Source organism: Penicillium paradoxum (assembly GCF_028828445.1).
Source record: "Penicillium paradoxum strain IBT 22861 chromosome Unknown utg000002l_segment0_segment0, whole genome shotgun sequence".
NCBI lineage: Eukaryota > Fungi > Ascomycota > Eurotiomycetes > Eurotiales > Aspergillaceae > Penicillium > Penicillium paradoxum.
In genome coordinates, this window is record NW_026643180.1 from 3,053,601 (window position 1) to 3,070,002 (window position 16,402).

General features: G+C 49.2%; 7 protein-coding genes across 7 annotated transcripts, besides 8 other annotated features; 4 read left to right on the forward strand and 3 right to left on the reverse strand.

The window, feature by feature from the left end:
* Positions 1 to 82: 82 nt before the first annotated feature.
* N7457_001095 (Aminotransferase class IV) lies at positions 83 to 1,323 on the reverse strand (the record flags this gene model as incomplete). The annotated part of the gene is made up of 3 exons (XM_057172141.1): positions 83 to 812; positions 873 to 1,170; positions 1,221 to 1,323. The coding sequence occupies 3 exons, from the start codon at positions 1,321 to 1,323 to the stop codon at positions 83 to 85; spliced, it is 1,131 nt and encodes a 376-aa protein (XP_057036044.1).
* Positions 1,324 to 2,500: 1,177 nt separating this feature from the next.
* On the forward strand, positions 2,501 to 3,894 carry N7457_001096 (Major facilitator superfamily domain general substrate transporter; the record flags this gene model as incomplete). Its single annotated transcript, XM_057172142.1, has 2 exons — positions 2,501 to 2,785; positions 2,839 to 3,894. The coding sequence occupies 2 exons, from the start codon at positions 2,501 to 2,503 to the stop codon at positions 3,892 to 3,894; spliced, it is 1,341 nt and encodes a 446-aa protein (XP_057036045.1).
* A 2,161-nt stretch (positions 3,895 to 6,055) lies between these two features.
* N7457_001097 (uncharacterized protein) lies at positions 6,056 to 7,092 on the forward strand (the record flags this gene model as incomplete). The annotated part of the gene is made up of 3 exons (XM_057172143.1): positions 6,056 to 6,116; positions 6,170 to 6,694; positions 6,770 to 7,092. 3 exons carry the CDS (start codon positions 6,056 to 6,058, stop codon positions 7,090 to 7,092), a joined length of 909 nt encoding a protein of 302 aa, XP_057036046.1.
* A 224-nt stretch (positions 7,093 to 7,316) lies between these two features.
* Positions 7,317 to 7,328: a sequence feature (Protein overlapping with rRNA (N7457_001098, KAJ5794499.1) was converted to a misc_feature.).
* A 138-nt stretch (positions 7,329 to 7,466) lies between these two features.
* Positions 7,467 to 7,607: a sequence feature (Protein overlapping with rRNA (N7457_001098, KAJ5794499.1) was converted to a misc_feature.).
* Positions 7,608 to 7,799: 192 nt separating this feature from the next.
* Positions 7,800 to 7,856: a sequence feature (Protein overlapping with rRNA (N7457_001098, KAJ5794499.1) was converted to a misc_feature.).
* An 841-nt stretch (positions 7,857 to 8,697) lies between these two features.
* Positions 8,698 to 9,792, forward strand: N7457_001099 (uncharacterized protein; the record flags this gene model as incomplete). The annotated part of the gene is made up of 1 exon (XM_057172145.1): positions 8,698 to 9,792. One exon carries the CDS (start codon positions 8,698 to 8,700, stop codon positions 9,790 to 9,792), a length of 1,095 nt encoding a protein of 364 aa, XP_057036048.1.
* Positions 9,793 to 10,280: 488 nt separating this feature from the next.
* Positions 10,281 to 10,332: a sequence feature (Protein overlapping with rRNA (N7457_001100, KAJ5794501.1) was converted to a misc_feature.).
* Positions 10,333 to 10,565: 233 nt separating this feature from the next.
* Positions 10,566 to 10,691: a sequence feature (Protein overlapping with rRNA (N7457_001100, KAJ5794501.1) was converted to a misc_feature.).
* A 231-nt stretch (positions 10,692 to 10,922) lies between these two features.
* Positions 10,923 to 11,036: a sequence feature (Protein overlapping with rRNA (N7457_001100, KAJ5794501.1) was converted to a misc_feature.).
* A 168-nt stretch (positions 11,037 to 11,204) lies between these two features.
* Positions 11,205 to 11,510: a sequence feature (Protein overlapping with rRNA (N7457_001100, KAJ5794501.1) was converted to a misc_feature.).
* A 30-nt stretch (positions 11,511 to 11,540) lies between these two features.
* Positions 11,541 to 11,602: a sequence feature (Protein overlapping with rRNA (N7457_001100, KAJ5794501.1) was converted to a misc_feature.).
* A 683-nt stretch (positions 11,603 to 12,285) lies between these two features.
* On the reverse strand, positions 12,286 to 13,561 carry N7457_001101 (putative acyl-CoA:6-aminopenicillanic-acid-acyltransferase; the record flags this gene model as incomplete). Its single annotated transcript, XM_057172147.1, has 4 exons — positions 12,286 to 12,996; positions 13,066 to 13,217; positions 13,288 to 13,462; positions 13,526 to 13,561. The coding sequence occupies 4 exons, from the start codon at positions 13,559 to 13,561 to the stop codon at positions 12,286 to 12,288; spliced, it is 1,074 nt and encodes a 357-aa protein (XP_057036050.1).
* A 934-nt stretch (positions 13,562 to 14,495) lies between these two features.
* On the forward strand, positions 14,496 to 14,761 carry N7457_001102 (uncharacterized protein; the record flags this gene model as incomplete). The annotated part of the gene is made up of 2 exons (XM_057172148.1): positions 14,496 to 14,604; positions 14,646 to 14,761. 2 exons carry the CDS (start codon positions 14,496 to 14,498, stop codon positions 14,759 to 14,761), a joined length of 225 nt encoding a protein of 74 aa, XP_057036051.1.
* A 318-nt stretch (positions 14,762 to 15,079) lies between these two features.
* On the reverse strand, positions 15,080 to 16,075 carry N7457_001103 (isopenicillin N synthase ips/PcbC-Penicillium chrysogenum; the record flags this gene model as incomplete). The annotated part of the gene is made up of 1 exon (XM_057172149.1): positions 15,080 to 16,075. One exon carries the CDS (start codon positions 16,073 to 16,075, stop codon positions 15,080 to 15,082), a length of 996 nt encoding a protein of 331 aa, XP_057036052.1.
* Between the last annotated feature and the right edge of the window lie 327 nt (positions 16,076 to 16,402).

The following is a 16,402-nucleotide window of genomic DNA, read 5'->3' on the forward strand; positions in this document are numbered from 1 at the left end:
ACCGGCCAGCCCGCTTAGGCTTAGCGTTTATGCACCTAATTGCTGACACTGCAGAAGTGGAATTATTCTGTCGCTGAGAGGTCTACTCTGACTTCACCCTCCGTTCATCCACCAAGACACTCCATTCATGCTCATCTTCGCCATATTGCCGAGCTTCAATCCAGCCCCTCATCTTGGCCGCCACGGCCCCCTGTGCTGACGTCCCGCACATAATCGTCTGTCCCTTCCAGCGAATAGATCCAACCGGGCTGATAACGGCCGCCGTGCCTGTGCCAAACACTTCCTCCAAATTTCCATCAGCGCTAGCTGTCTCCAATTCGCGCATCGAGATGCTCCGCTCCTGGACCGTCCAGCCATGGGCCTCTAATCTTTCCCGAGCCAATTGCAGCACACAATCACGATTGACACCGGGTAAGATTGTGCCGTCCAATGGTGGTGTCACGAGTTCATGACTCCCATCCGGTCGCCGGAGTACGACAAACAGATTCATAGTTCCGGCCTCTGTCAACAAATCGTCTTCCCCGAAAAGCCAGAGGACCTGATCAGAACCCCGTTGTCGGACCCCCGCTTCCGCCACCATGCAGGGGGCATAGTTGGCTCCGACCTTGTGGCTTCCGCTCCCTCCAGGCCACGCACGCACCCACTGCGAGCTGCTCGCCGCTTCTAGAGTGATCGCTTTGAGTCCGTTTTGGAAGTAGGATCCCACCGGTGATGCGACTACGTATAGCAGCGCCGAAGTCGGCGCGGACACACTCAGTCCGGGATTTGTTCCAATTAAGACTGGGCGAAGATAGAGCGAATATCCTCGGGTCCTGATAATGGCAATGGTCAGTATTCATATTTCGCCACTGACTATGTCTTGGGTTCCTTACGCTGGGATGTGCCGAGACTCTATCGCCACAAATTCAATGAGAAGATTCAGCAAGGCCTTGGCATCGAAGGTTGGGAGTGAGACTCGAGCTGCCGATTCATTCAATCGTGCGATGTTAACTTCTGGTCTGAAGAGTCGTGCTCGGCCCTGTGCGTCCTTGTATGCCTTCATGCCTTCGAAGCACTCGAAGGCGTAGTTGAAGACTCCAGCGGTAGGATCGATACTCAGATTTCCATAGGGAACGATGCGGGGCGCGTGCCAGCCTTCAGACTCTGTCCATTCTATCTGAAGCATATGGTCTTTGGCTATGTTCAGCGTTTTTCCGTTGCCCTCACGATTGGAAACATACCAGTGACAGTCTTTCCAAACTGTATCTTGTCGGGATTCGGAACTACAGCTGGCTGTTCATTTTGGAAAATGCGTAGCTTGCTGGCGTCTAAAACAGCTGCCATGATGAGAATATGTGCAATGATCTTGAAATCACTATAACTTCAATGGCTACATTCCACAGTAAATACAAAAATATATAGGTCCCCGGAGTAGCAGACCTCTTGGAATAGCGGACCGCTTGGAGTACTCCGTAGCGGACCTCCCTCTATTGTGGGTCACCTCGTTCGGAAAGTGGATGCAGCCCAGGCTCGGTACTTTTGACCTGAATTTCGACAGCCTCAGGGGCTGATTGCTGCACTCCGAGCAGTCGGTATCTCACTCATCTTGTAAATGCCAAGATCTCCGAGCCGTGACTTTCCTGTCTTCGCATTGGGTGAAATAATCGGCTGATTCAGCGCCAAAGTCCCTGGTGTGAAGCCACCTCAATTCAGCAACGGGATTGCCGGAGCACGTCATCTCGGCATATGGACGCAGACAGCCAAAGTGCATACGTGTTGACAATGGTCACAGGGGAGAAATAATATTAACTCTCTTCCTTTCTTCTGCCTGGGCCTTTTGACAGAAATGGAATGGCGCATGAGGTTCAGTGGACCATCGGCCGCTCATCCCTCACCCACAAATCAATTGGAGAGTTTCAAATGCTACTCCATACTGTCGGCTTGATGTCTCATATCATACTCCGTACTTCGTACTTCAAGGCGAATCTTCAGCATTCACGATCATCTCAAGCTACTGTTTCTACTCCGTACTTGAGAAGCTTTTCAACACTTGCCCTCGGGACTATTTTTAGAACGTCGCCTAGTGAGGTTACATCTACGGAGGGTCCTCCATACTCCGTACGGAGGACAGCGTACAACTTACGGTCTGAACCCCGAGGAAGATCCGGAGAGTTCCCTAATGGGTTTGGCTTGGGGTTCCCAAGTGAGCCTGCCAAGAACAACCCTACCCAACGCCGATGAATCACAAAGAAGTCTAGTTGCTAGTGCCATCGTTAGGCCCCCGACGAGAAATGCTGCACGCTCACTGGTCACTACTGGAGATCATCGATGGATTAGCCCGCTCGATGATATGATTCGTTCCATCTTGGCACGCCCTGCGATTGACTCCCCCGCACTGTCTTTTTTTGAATCTGAATTGACATAGTAGATGAAATTTTCGACCTTCCGTACTTGACTTCATCTTCATTTATTGGGCATCTTTCCTCGTGCTCGTGAGATCTTTGTCGGACAGGTTTTGACAATGGAGGAAGTGACACGCTCACATTTATCGGCAAGCGAGACCGAAAAGGGGGTCCACACACCGGAGGAGACAACTGATGGTACTCACTTGTCGAATACCCACGATGGTGCACCACCGCCGATGGACGGTGGGATGGACGCATGGCTGTTTCTCGCTGCCTGTTTTGCCATGGAGGCTCTCGTTTGGGGATTTGCCTTCACATACGGTGTGTTCCAAGCATACTACAGCGATATACCGCAATTCAAAGATTCCGGGAATATTGCCGTTGTGGGAACTTGCGCTATGGTAGGAAAAAAACATGTTTATGGCCCTGCATCAATATAAGCTAACATATCCAGGGAATCATGTATCTCGACATCCCCCTAGTCTTTGCCGCCTACAGGCAATGGCCTAGATATCAGCGCCTCGGTTGTGGTATCGGTGTGTTGATGATGTGTGCCGCACTCGGCCTCAGTTCCCTAGCCACAAACACCAACCACCTGGTCGTTGCCCAAGGCATCTTCTACGCTATTGGAGGCAGCATCGCCTATGCCCCTTGCATCCTGCTGATGGAAGAGTGGTTTGACCGACGGAAAGGCCTCGCGTTCGGCGTCATGTGGGCCGGCACTGGACTCGGTGGCGCTGTCCTACCTATCGTTATGGAACAATTGCTCGGCAAATACGGGTTCCGTATCACACTCCGTGGCTTCGCGGTTGTGCTATTCGTCCTAACCGGACCGCTGGTGTACTTCGTGAAGCCGCGCGTGCCGATCCCCGCGAGTCGACCTAGTCCACCTCCCCCGAGCTTTCGGTTCTTGTTTACATCTATGTTTGCCCTCTTCCAGTTCTGCAATACTATCGAGGCTCTTGGTTTCTTCTTACCGTCGCTTTACCTCCCGACGTACGCCGGTATGCTCGGAGCTTCGACCTCCCTCCAGGCTTTGACTGTCATTCTCTTCAACTCCGCATCGGTCGTCGGCTGCGTGCTTATGGGCGCTATCATCGATAAGTTCGACGTCACTGTTTGTATCCTGGTCAACACTATCGTATCCACTCTCGCCGTCTTCCTGATCTGGGGATTCTCGATGTCCCTCGCTCCACTCTTCATCTTCTCTATTATATTTGGCCTTTCCGCAGGCTCTTATACCAGCACCTGGCCCGGTATCATGCGTGAGGTGGTTGCCCAGAAGCCGTCGGCAGAATCGAGTATGGTCTTTGCGTCTCTTGCGGCCGGAAGGGGTGTTGGGAACTTGGTTTCCGGTCCCCTCAGTGAAGCGCTTGTCAAAGGCATGCCGTGGGAAGGCAATGTTAAATGGGGATATGGTAGCGGATATGGGACCTTGATTGTTTTCACAGGTGTCACAGGTATTGTGGGTGGTGGAAGTTACCTTGCGAGGCGTTTGAAGTGGTTATAGGCCCGGAGGACAAAGCTTGCTACAAAGAACCTTGCGCTAGATTAAGATATAGTGAGTAGAAGATGAACTAGATATTCTGACATTCGGAATCCTAAATGCGTATACTTGTAAGGGACCGATAGTCCCCCTAACTCACCCACCCGCTTTTCCTCCCTCCTTTAGCAGTTCACCAGAACTAGAGACAACAGAAAAAAAATGAAAACTCAAATATACAACAGCATATGCAAGGTCGCGGTCACCTAGTGCCCACGGTTTGAGCATGGGCAGCTCGCCGCTCTATTCAGGGCATTCAGGGGGGGTATTTACCCAGTTTGGTGCAAAGCAATAAGACTCAAAACGAGCAAGCGGTATCAATCACCATCCAAGGACCATGCTATTTAAAGAGGTGCGAATCCCAGTTAGACACAACACTTCGGATTAAGCCAGTAGCTGTATAGGTCGGCAGGGTCTCGAAATTGCTCTCCTCCGCGTTGGGCTAGTCCTCGCATATCATATCAATATAGACAGCCATAGGCGATTAGTTCGGGCATAGTTGGCCTGCAGCCGTTTATATAAATTCGTGTTGAAGAAACAGAGGAGCTATTTGGCCGTTATACACCTTCGCACTCTGGCCAGCATTAGCCGACAATACCAGATGTACAAGAGAAAGCCATAAAATGAGGAAACTCAGCAGCGTTTGGTATTTGACTGGCATATATCAACTCGGTCTTTTGGCATGAGGTGAGCCTTTGAATAGGGCTGGGTAAGTTGATAGAGGCACCGAATCTGTTATGTGATGGCAAGGTGAGAGCAGCAGCCAATGCTCCAATCAATTGATCGAAAGCATTATAATGTCAGATCAACCGCGCTGAAAGGATGTATGACCAACCAAGGACAAAGACGCTGAGATAATTGCTTACGGGCTCTTGAAGTGGTTGAAAACCAGTCCGTTCGGGGTAGACTGTGTGGATAGATTGCATGTCTTTGGACGAGGGTCCCCAATAGAGAATTTTCGCGCTAGTTTCTTTTTGAAAGGAGATAACTCGCAAGAATGCCTTGAAGTTTCATCAGGTATCGAGATAGACCATTTTGAATAGCCTTCTAGATACAGAGAGGTTGCTCCAGCACACTCTGTGACCTCGATGGATTGGGGTATGCAATGCAGATGTAGCCACGCGGTGTTTCAGGGCTGTAGTCACCTATGGAGAGGCAAGTCAGAGCATATATATCTATATTTCAACAACATGACGTGCTAATGTACCAATAAGAAGACCCACATACTTGATCTTGTTTTCCTCCCTTTTTTGCCCAGTTTGAATCCATGTATTGAGTTTGTCTCTGATTTTGCTTGCCTGTTTTGTTTCTCTATATCTTTCTCTTCCTTCACAACGCAAGCACATACGACCATAGGGTGTGGAAAACAGGGCTTCCCGTCCGCTCAGCCGTACTTAAGCCACACGCCGGTGAGTTAGTAGTTGGGTGGGTGACCACCAGCGAATCCTCACTGTTGTATGTTTTTGTTTTTGTCATTGCCACTTAATGAGTTAGTCTCTTCCTTGGTACGTCTAAAACTTTGGTGAAAACGATCTCATCAACGCGATAAACCCCTAGTCAACCCTTGCCGACCAGCCCATACAACACATGCCTTGGCTCGGATGTTAGAGACTGCTGTAGTAAAGGTGAAAACTACCAAGTTGGCTTCCTTCTTAACATGAAAGTGGCTCATTTCAACTATGGCAACATCAAAAGCCCAAATCATGCAGTTTTGGACTCCCAAGCCCAGATTCAGAAGAAGCAATCATGCGAGACACTCAAGGTGCTTTCCGTTGAAGTCCGCCATGTTGGAACTACCTTGCAATGTCTTGGAAAAATATAAACAAGTACCCGTTGTCTAAGCCCCATACAGCCCGAGAATTATGACTCGATTGTTGCACATTTCTTTGGCCATTTCCAGAGATTTACACGAGCACTCGGCCTACTTAACGCCTTTGCATGTGTTGAGCATCAAAGATGTGAGATCGTTTACCGCAAGAGACTCGCGCGGCTTCTGAAGAGCAGTCTGGCTCTCGGCCTCCTTTAATTGCGAAGAATTCAGCAAGCAGGGGCTCCCAAATTCTTGAACCAGCAGGTTCCTGTATCTTCTTGACATCAGGTAGCTACCTCGCTGGCCCCCGTCGAGGGGATGCAAACGAACGTGGAACTCCCCATTTGCAATCAACTTCTGTCGAAGATTGCCGACCGAGGTGCGAACTGTCGAATTAGAATTATCGTGTTCCGGATCTCTGCGGGAATATAGCCGACTTTATTGAGTTTGGGAATAAAGTTGTTTCCGAGGCTATTGAGATGGAAGTGAGTGCGCCAGAGAATCAGTCTGCTGTTGATCAATGGGTGTACAGGATATGGAGGTACTTTGGGTCCCATACAACGCCTGATGGAGAATGGAAAATTGACTACGATGCCGACGTGCCACCGCCAGAGAAAACGGCTTGGGGTCTCCAAGAGATCAGGGAAATTCTGGAGCAACAAACTACCCCAGACTACGAATCCGAGGATCTGTGTCTCACATGGGGCTCAGATGATGAAAAGACACTCACGGTTACCAACTTCACAGACTCCTCGGAAAGTGACCTCCAATATGTCATGCATGTCCTATTCCTCGCGGGCAACACAGACAACGGCCCTCTCGAGCGTACAGCCCGAATTTTCTCACTAAAAGTTTTATCCAGAATTGCATCCACACGGATGGGACTCGAGTTCCGAATTCCAGGCCCGAGCCTAGTATCCATTTTGTCATCTCCCAACCCTAGCAAGTTCCCTGTTGGTGCGTTTTACAAAGCAAAGAACCACTCGAAGCAAGAGTGACTCGTCCCTTTGCAGCCGAGCAACATTGCTATAGTTCCCAACTATGGGTGCAAACAGTTTGCAGTCACACTTGATCAACTGGCCTTTATAACGGAGCCGGATGTCCTGTTTCTTATAGAAAATATAGAATCAAAACCCGAGTTTGGCTCCTCTAGCTATGAAACGATTATTCGCCGCAGTGCAGGCGTGATCGAGGCTGTGAGGAGGCTGGCTATGCTGGACTTGAAAGAAAAGGTGGGATGGGATGATGTGAGATATCCTAAAGCCGATGAGTGGTGCCAGATCTTTGGCGTTTTGCTGGAGCATTATCAGAATATGGTGCTTGCGCTTGAGCCGTTCGAGCCATATCAGCCATAGGAAGACTGAGGTCTGTTATTTACTGGATCATACTGGAAGGCCTAGTCTGCGGTGCTTACCACAAAACTAGCAACAGGTTCAATATTCAATGTTTTGAAGCTGTACAGGTCAATGTTTGGCTGTTGAAGATTGTGAAAGCACAAATAGTCTTTTGAGAAAATTTTGAGCTTTCAATGTTTTGGCTTCTATAGATGCTGCTTTACTTTGGGCCTGGTGTGTTCATTTCACAACTCTAGCTTGAAAGATTGATAAATCAGATACATATTAACAATACCCATTCCATATAAAAGAGACAGACAAAGCAAAAACAAAAACGAATAAAACATACAACAGTGAGGATTCGCTGGTGGTCACCCACCCAACTACTAACTCACCGGCGTGTGGCTTAAGTACGGCTGAGCGGACGGGAAGCCCTGTTTTCCACACCCTATGGTCGTATGTATCAGATGGTATGATATATAAAATGATATTATATGTACAGAGAAGAGTTCATAGGCGTGAGTAAATAAGTTGCGCTTTAGGAGCAAATCATATTCTAAAACTGGTCACCTACCGGGGTTATATATTGTTAGATACCTTCTTCCAAAACATACTGCCCTAAGCACTACACAGTCAAGTTTCACAGACCTGGTCTTCTATGGCAAATACGAAAAGAACTAAAAAAAACAAGAACATAAATTAGTGAGGATTCGCGGGTGATCACCTACCCAACTACTAGCTCGCCGGCAAGTGACTTCTGTGCAGTCGATATTTGGGTGCCGCATGGGTGAGAATAGGGACAGCGCCGCTTTATCATCGCGCAACCCGGGTTGAGCAAATTGAGTGCACAATAGACAGGGTGAGAACCAGGGTGATTCTCGCTTTCCGTTGCCTGGGCTTAGATACTGCGTTATTGGTTCACCTCGGTCTGGCTGAAACCGCTGTCTCTTAGAACTTGTATATCTCATCGAAACCAACCCAGGATTGGCCAGACCAACGGCGAGGCTGACTTCAAAGTTTCCTTGGGCCAAGGTACGGAGTATAGGAGTTGTACTTTACTTAGCGGAAACCCAGTGACCACCACTGGCTAATATGACGATTCTGCCAGGCTTTCTCTGCCTTGGAAAATGACTTTAATCGGCCGCTATCCCCCCGACGTATGGAGACATGTTCAGCCAAGAGACTTTAAAACTACATGAAAATTCTCCTATCGCCCGCCTACTAGCGGGCGGCCTTCGTAAATTCCGGTCTCGGAAAGCACTGATTACTGCCACCGAGAAGAATTAGCTGGTACTATGACGCAACTATTAACTACACTGAGGCTTGGATGGGCCAACATGTGCGGATACATATTTTATATTCTAGTTAGAGCGTGATGAACTTAAGGGTTCTTTAACCATCTAGGTATAATACTCATCAAGCTGCTATCTATAGAGACGCCTAGTTGACGAAAATGTGGGATGGCTGTTCTGAGCTAGATTTGTCGAAGTCGAGTATGAATCCCGACGTCACTCAAACTTTGAGACTGCTTAGCGAAACCATTTATTGATCGCCGAGTCCCTTCAGTGGGCTAGCAGACCTTACATAACCTATATCACCGGTAGTCACCTGTCTATAGGATCCACGATGGGCTTTCGAGGCTTGATCAAAGGGTTGATCCGATACCCTAGCCGACTCTTTCGAGACGAATTGGAAGATGATATCTCGGTGACAACCTTCGGAGACGCCGACCTCGAAGCCGAAACGAAGAATGATAGTCAGAGAGAAAGCCAAAGGCTCTGGAACTTCAGCAACACAAGAACCCTCACAGACACTTTCGCTCCTGAGAAGCCTGGGCGTGAGCGGGTATATGATATTTGCTCGTTTGATGAGAGTATCTTTGCCGAAATATTCGAAAGCCTTGACCTGGTCGATCAAGTTTGTTTTGCTCTAACCTGCAAATTTCTCTTTGCCACATATAAGGGGACTGTCAAAGATAAAGCAATACTTCCGCAACAGCCGACTATACATCGTCTTCCTCTCTCGTTTGTCAACAGCGATGATAAGCTACGAGTTCGACTCCTTGTGCGGCTTGAGAATTCCCAGTGGGCATATTGTGCCGAATGTTTTCTACTCAAACCACGAAGGATGTTTGCACCAGATTCGCTCGCAGTCTTGCCTCTGAAGAGACGTTGTGAGAGCTACAATGGAGTCATAAAATTCTGCCCATGTCTTTACTTTACTCTTCGAGATCGAAACAATGTACGGGCTCTTCTCCGATCCTCCCTTACGCCACCTCCGACTAACTATGGCGCTTTTGGGTTTCCTTCTGACGAATGGAGATGCAAAAGTCATGTCTGCCCATATCACTCAAACGATAATGAAGAGGTGCAGATCTTTGTGTCAATAGCTCTTCGTAGTATGGGCATGATCGGTTTGTACGTTTGGTACTTCCTTCGTCTTCCAGAATCTTCTAGGGATCAGGCCAGGCTAGCCGACCCTATCCTCATATGTCCTCACCTGAATCTATGGGACTTGGTATACGCGCCTGGAAATTCGACTGAATGCAGAATTTGTGGTGCTGCTGTTTGGAGAGGGTCAGATTCACAGGGAGACACTGATGCAGTGACTTTTACCACACGCCTGTCTCTTGGGTATGTCGATGAATCGGATGACCCGCTATGGCTTCTTTACTGCTGCACCCCCGAGGATGACACTCAGTATGTTGCTCCTAGCCTGTAACTACATTTGAACTACCATGCTGACTATTTTGAGGTGTGTATCTCATGATCTAAGGAGTGGGTCAAAGATTTGGCATCGTTGGGAGAGCGACTCACTATGGATTACTCCCGATCCAATCACACAACTCGTTATACGAGGCGATCCGCGTTACTCGTAATATACGTTACAGTCTATCGAATCAGCTACTCCTGCCGTGATCACGCAGTATTTCACTTCTTCCTATAAACTATTGCTTGCGTATCTTGCCAGTCTTGGAGCTAATTTAGTGACCTATGCAGGATGAATTTGCAGACTATCCGAGCACTTGGCCTTTTCAAAACAACGAACTATATTCCTTCTTGGTTGAGATTCTATTAGAAACTTCGATCCATGGGTTTTCCTTGTGGGATATTGCTAGGCTCAGTGTGTTTGATAGGTGCATATAGGGCTATATGGTCCTTGCCACAACCCTCTCCCTTCTTCCTCCTTAACTAGCTCACTGGGATATCTCAATGAAGATTGATTCCTGATTTCCTGCTTTCTTTTGTAGTAAGCCATTTTCTATCAAATTCAAATTTGAAACTATTTCTTACCAAGTCAGATTCACGTGATACCTCTCCACTCTACATATCTCGGTATCCTACAGTTTCCCTGTGTTGAGGCTACTGGTGTAGACTCTGGAGAGAGTTGTATTAGAAAGGAGACGAAGGTCCAAACTATCTTGTATTATCAAAACACTCAGCCTTGCTCCCATGGGAAAAGGTGAACAAAAAGAAAAAAACCAAAAAACATACAACAGTGAGGATTCGCTGGTGGTCACCCACCCAACTACTAACTCACCGGCGTGTGGCTTGAGTACGGCTGAGCGGACGGGAAGCCCTATTTTCCACACCCTATGGTCGTATGTATCAGACGCTACGCTAGCTAGAATTATATTATGAGCACATAGAAGGGGTTATAGGGTGCAAATTCCAAGTTTAGGGTAAACCACCCAGAGAGTATCTTTAACTACGGAGTAAGCATCTGGCTACCAATAGATTAGATGTTGCTTAATTCTAAAACCTACAGTTCTTGGCATTTACACGACTGGTTTTTAACATCCCGACTCTTCCATAGCAAACAAAAAAGCAAAAACAAAAACAAAAACATACAACAGTGAGGATTCGCTGGTGGTCACCCACCCAACTACTAACTCACCGGCGTGTGGCTTAAGTACGGCTGAGCGGACGGGAAGCCCTGTTTTCCACACCCTATGGTCGTATGTACTGACAATGACAGTTGACAGAGTTTTATCCCGTCATGAAGAAGTAATACCAGAGGAGCATGCAATAATCAGAGCCAGGAGTGAAGCCAAAAGTTCCAAGACACCATATTTGCCGGGTAAGAATTCTTGATCACGAAGGAGAGAAGCAACATATAGTAGATTTGGACACTTACTCTTGCGAGCCAATCTATGAGGGTCTGAATATGCTGGTTGGGTGCTCCAATCGCCACTGCTCCAACTGGGGCGCCTCTCGGGGCTTCGTCGGATTGTGAAACAACACCAAACGGCCGACGAAATGATCGCGACGCCAATGAGTGGAAGGCCCACCGTGAGAAAATACCCTGAACTCGTAAGTGCCGAGTTTTTCTGGCTCCTCGGTTCTGGAGGAGTCGTAAGACCCCACCCCGCCCAATTCGGAAGGTGATGTTTTGAATCAAGCGACATGCGGCCCCCAAAATGGTCCTTGCTGCATGAGCTATATCAGTTGGAAACTTTGTTGTCTCACTGCCGGACGATGTCATTGACACCGTAACTGTGGGTCAGCCAGGAGCGATATAATGGTAACATGGTGTTGCGAGACTGGTTATAGGGAAAGATTCGGATCTATCCCATAGTCGATAGCCGCTGAAATAAGTCAATGGCAATTACCGAGTGGTTTAGTCCCATATGTTTACTGCACAAAAATGGTAGAGTTCATGTACAAACTCAGTGCAACGGTAGGCTTTGGAATAAGCATCTTATGTATTCACTTAGGAGGGCGCGGCCTCAGTTTCACTTGGACCTACAGTTCAGCTGGCCTGCCATCACCAAGTTTGGACCCATTGAACCATGGAGCCAAATATCGGATTATCAACTTGGTGAAAAGGGGGTTTTATCCCAACAAAGAACTCAACGTATGCCATTCGGATCCCATTATAGGGTCAGATCATGCGCCGGTGACTTCGGTCAGTAGTTCAGATAACACTGACTGATGAGGACGAAGCCAATTCTCAGGTAATTCTCTGCGGTGCTCGGAGATCTGCGGCTAGTAATGCTATTGATCATCATAATGAAGTGCATTGATGGAAATGGGGACGGCATCATGTATCTTTTGACGTGCCAGTATGCAGCGGTCTTTACCAGTCTACATGGCTGTGTCTTTCCCAAACCGACTGATATTCGTTTGCGATGCTCAATACTAAGACACAGGTTCCGATAAAGCTACATACACAAGATGGCTATATATGGCTTTGGCTCGGTTTGAAAACCCTTCAAAGCTTGGCGTTAAGCGCAGACCTCACATCTTCCTCGTCGAACTGCATAACTAACACCTCATCAGGGTTATTCGGCCGACCGAGCCGCACCGTTGCCTCTCTACGAGCATGATCGTAGACAATATTGAACAGAGTCGCGCCTCTGCTCTTGCCTTCCTCATAGGCGCGGCAGATCCCAAAGGGATAGTTGTCTTCGTCCTCCCAGAGTCGGGAAAATGCCTGTTTGGTACCGTCAAACCCATCGAGGAGGTGCTCCATACGCTGGTGGCGATTCCACGAGTCCGGCAAGGGATCAAGCTCTTTCGCATTTTCGCCGTGGTGAAGCAAGCAGTGGTTGGTGTGCACCATCCTACCATTCGTGTCGAGCACCTGTTTTCGCATGCTGGTGGGGGAGAATTCCAGACCAAATGCCTCGTGCCCATTGCCCACCATGATGAAAGCGCTGGCGGCCATTCCGCCTTGCTCCACGATTCGGTCATAGGCCTGGGAAGGAGAAGTGCTCTCGAGCGCCATGCGCAGGGCAATGTGAGAAGGAACTCCGGTGGGTCGAAGACCCTGAAGGTGGAGGGCGTTGTAGTTAACGGCGACTCCCGCACTGTTAAATCCAACCTTGCCAATGATTCCAGCCTCGGTTATGAATTTGATGGTGGGCAGTCCAGCTTGACGGATCGTCAACCGGATCAGGTTCTCTTTGGTGGCAGTAAAGAACTGTAACAACCAAATTTGTTAGCGCAAATTCGAGGGAATAGAATGAGGAGGTAAAAATTGTTAACGTACATCCCAGTTTTGGCCCTGGAGGGCTCCATTTGGAAGTTGACAATAGACGGTCGTGCAGCCATCACGCGCTGCCACGAGGCCGTATGCAAATTCCGTGCGGGTATTAAGCATGACAATCTCGGAAACATCGCGCTCAGCGCCCTTTGCGATGCCTGGTTTCCCGCGGGGGTCCTTGGTCAGCATTGGCGTAGAATGTGTAGGGAATACAGAAGTGGCACTCACCGCGAATCTCCTCGTAGTATCTGGGCCATCTTTCCTCGATCACGCGCCCCAGTTCCGAGAGGACCTGTTGAAGCTCTTCTTCCGTCTTCTTTGTTTTTCCTCGGATGAGGTCGACCGCGAATTTAATGCTTCTGGCTATCACGGCTTTGGCAGCAGAGCCATGTTGGTAGCCGATCTGGGATAGGTCAGAAATTGGATGATATAGATGGGAAAAATGGATATTCGGTGTAGCACTTACTTCAAAAGGAGTACCTTGACAGGTGATGTGAAGCATTTCTGATGCGGTTCAAATATAGTCAAACAGCTGCAAATTGATGGACAGTGAGAAATGCGTTCTGGGGATGCTCATCCAGACAGAAATGCACGCTGAGATCTATATCGGCAGTATCCACCAATCGGGGAACATAGCATGAGACTGACAAGACACTAACTGAAGCAGCTGGACTCTCCCTGCTACATCGGTCTAGTTCCGCCAAGGAGCTCTATCTCTGATCGAGCATGGGTGCCAAGTTTTGTCGGAAATGGTGAACCGCATGATTGACTGACCTCTTCCGTGTAGAGAATTCACCCACGGAGGCAATAACAGCCAGTCCGGATATGCCAAGACAGGAACAGAAATAGTACAACTCTGTAGCGTTTTGCCGGGATGTCGGATTCCCACCGGGAAAACTTCGAGTCTACATCCCCACTCCGACGCACTAGCGAGACACCTGGTGCATCTCCTGAAAAGCACTCGAGTGCATCTATGAAGGCAATTAGCGAGGAGCTCGCTCGTCAATTGGAGGATTAGCTTAGCGAGACACCAGAATATGTCTTGCCAAGGCTGAGTGATCCCATCGCCACCAGCCACCCTCACCGAACTTACACTCTCGCCCGGACGATAAACATTGCAAAGCGTGGGGGACGATAGCCTTATGATCGAGCCAATAGCATCGTGTAGATTTGAGGGAAAAAAGGTGGGCCTATGCGCATGTTAGTTTGTTTGGCTTACATCCACCCGGTTTCGATTGGGTAATTATGTCTGCCTGCAAGCTTGGCTGCGGCCCAGTCCCGTGCCTGCGGCACGTGATCGTCGTGCACTTCCTCAGGGTTCGCACTATCTTCACTACTTACATGCTGTTCAGGCCCAATCTCGCCTCTTCCCCCACGCATCATGTCACCAAGGAGAGATCGTGTCGAATGTGTTTGGTCTTCCAACCCGGCTACCCATGCTCAGACCACGCCGGGGCTTCACGCGGGTCAGCAAGGATGGCGAACAAGAGGGGCAAAAACTTGAAGCCGAAGCTGCCAAGCTGCAGACGATGTCTAGACTTCAGGGTATGGACACTAGAACAGATGGTCCTTCAGCTCTCATTTAGTTCAATGCACGCGATCCCCAAAACAGCACGCTAGCAGGTGGGCCTTCCGCCGCCCGAAACCAAAGCTGAACTTCCCACGGTTTGGTGAGACCCACTTGTCCTCATCCGACGGGTAGAGCCGGAGGAAAGGACGCGGTAGCATCGATCTACCCCGTACAACAAGAACCATCTTGTGATTTCGAATTTCAGTCTTCTACGGAACTTGGGAAGCCATGGAAATACTGGCATGGTCTACGTGGTCACATAGGGACGATGCACTTTCAACGTTTCAGCATGGATGGAGAAAAGAATGACTGTTGGACAACTAGGTATCTATTTAACCTTCGGCTATAGTTAATTAGGTACATTAGGCGGATCCTCCCTTTTTTTTTGGATCTGCTTCGGGCTAGCTCAGAGTCCGGGGACCTCGGTCCAGGTCCGATTCATTTCCCCTTTTAGGTCTGGCCGTTCTTGTTGATTAGACTAACTAATCCGTTCTGCAGATAGTCGCCGTAGGAGATTGGCTGCTGGTCGGTCTTGCCGTCTTCTTTGCTAGGATCCCACGGCTGGACAGTATCGTTGAAACCCAGATTGACAAAGAACGGGAGGGATTGGCGCTCCTCGTTCACCCACTTGACCCGGTGGATGGGGGCGGGATAGTAGTTGTTGGTGATGTGTGCCATGTAGCTGCCACAATTGACCAGGTAGGCGTTGTCATCCGCCTCGATGTCGAGGAAGCCCTGAGGGGTCTCCACCTGCAGGTTCGCCACGTCGGATTGGTACAGGACGGTGATGAGCGACACGTCCTCATGCCATTCGAAACTTAATTTGGTGCCATCCCCCGCTGTCTTGATGGCGGCAGGTGGGTAGGGATCCAGATACGGGTAGCGAATCAAAACGACCGAGGAGAGCGCGTCTTCCTTCTTGAAGTGGCGACTGAAGAAGTTCTCCTCCTTGCCCAGCCCCAGGGCATAGCCTCGCAGCAAGGCATCTGAGAGTCCGAACACATCCCAGTAGTATTGCTCGGCAAACTCTCGGAAGCCCGGATGCTTCTTCTCGTCTGGCCACACATTGACCTCGTGAGTGGGAGTCTTGGACTGGATGAGAGGGTGATCGGGCTTGAAGTTGGGGTTCAGGTAGCAGAAGGATTCCACGGCCTTTTTCTCTGGAATGGACAGGTAGTACCCGGCACGGATCTGGTCCTGGTGCTCCTTGTTGTACGCGCGAATTGCGAGGTCCCACTTCTCTTCTTCCGTGATAGAGAAGTGGAACTCTCTGGTCTTGTCCGAGAGTCGCTTAACATCGATGCCGTGGTTGACCGCGTAGAAGAAGCCGGTGTCGCGTGAGGCGGCGTCAATTGCGCGCGCGACCTTCATCTTCTCCTCCATGCTGTCGCCAAACAGGGGCGACACATCGATCTTGGGGACATTGGCTTTAGTAGTGGAAGCCATGGTGTCTATAAAACTAAAGGTAATATCCTGAGGGCGTGGACAACGACGAAGAGAGGGTCTAGCAAGAGAGACGGGAGGATTTCCTGCAGATGACAATGAGTGAAAATTATAGACGCAAAGAAAATGATCTGGGTTCTCTTTCTCTGTGGCTGAACGGAGAAAGAGTGTTTACGCCAAGGCCACCTCGAGATCTTATAGGCTTGCCGCCCAGACGCTTGCTGCATAGTGCCGCCGAAGCCAGGGTAAGATTCGTAACCGGGTATTGACGTTTGAGGTCTGTGGTGGTCTGAGATTTCAGCCGATCTGCATCGTGACTTTTGCAGACGG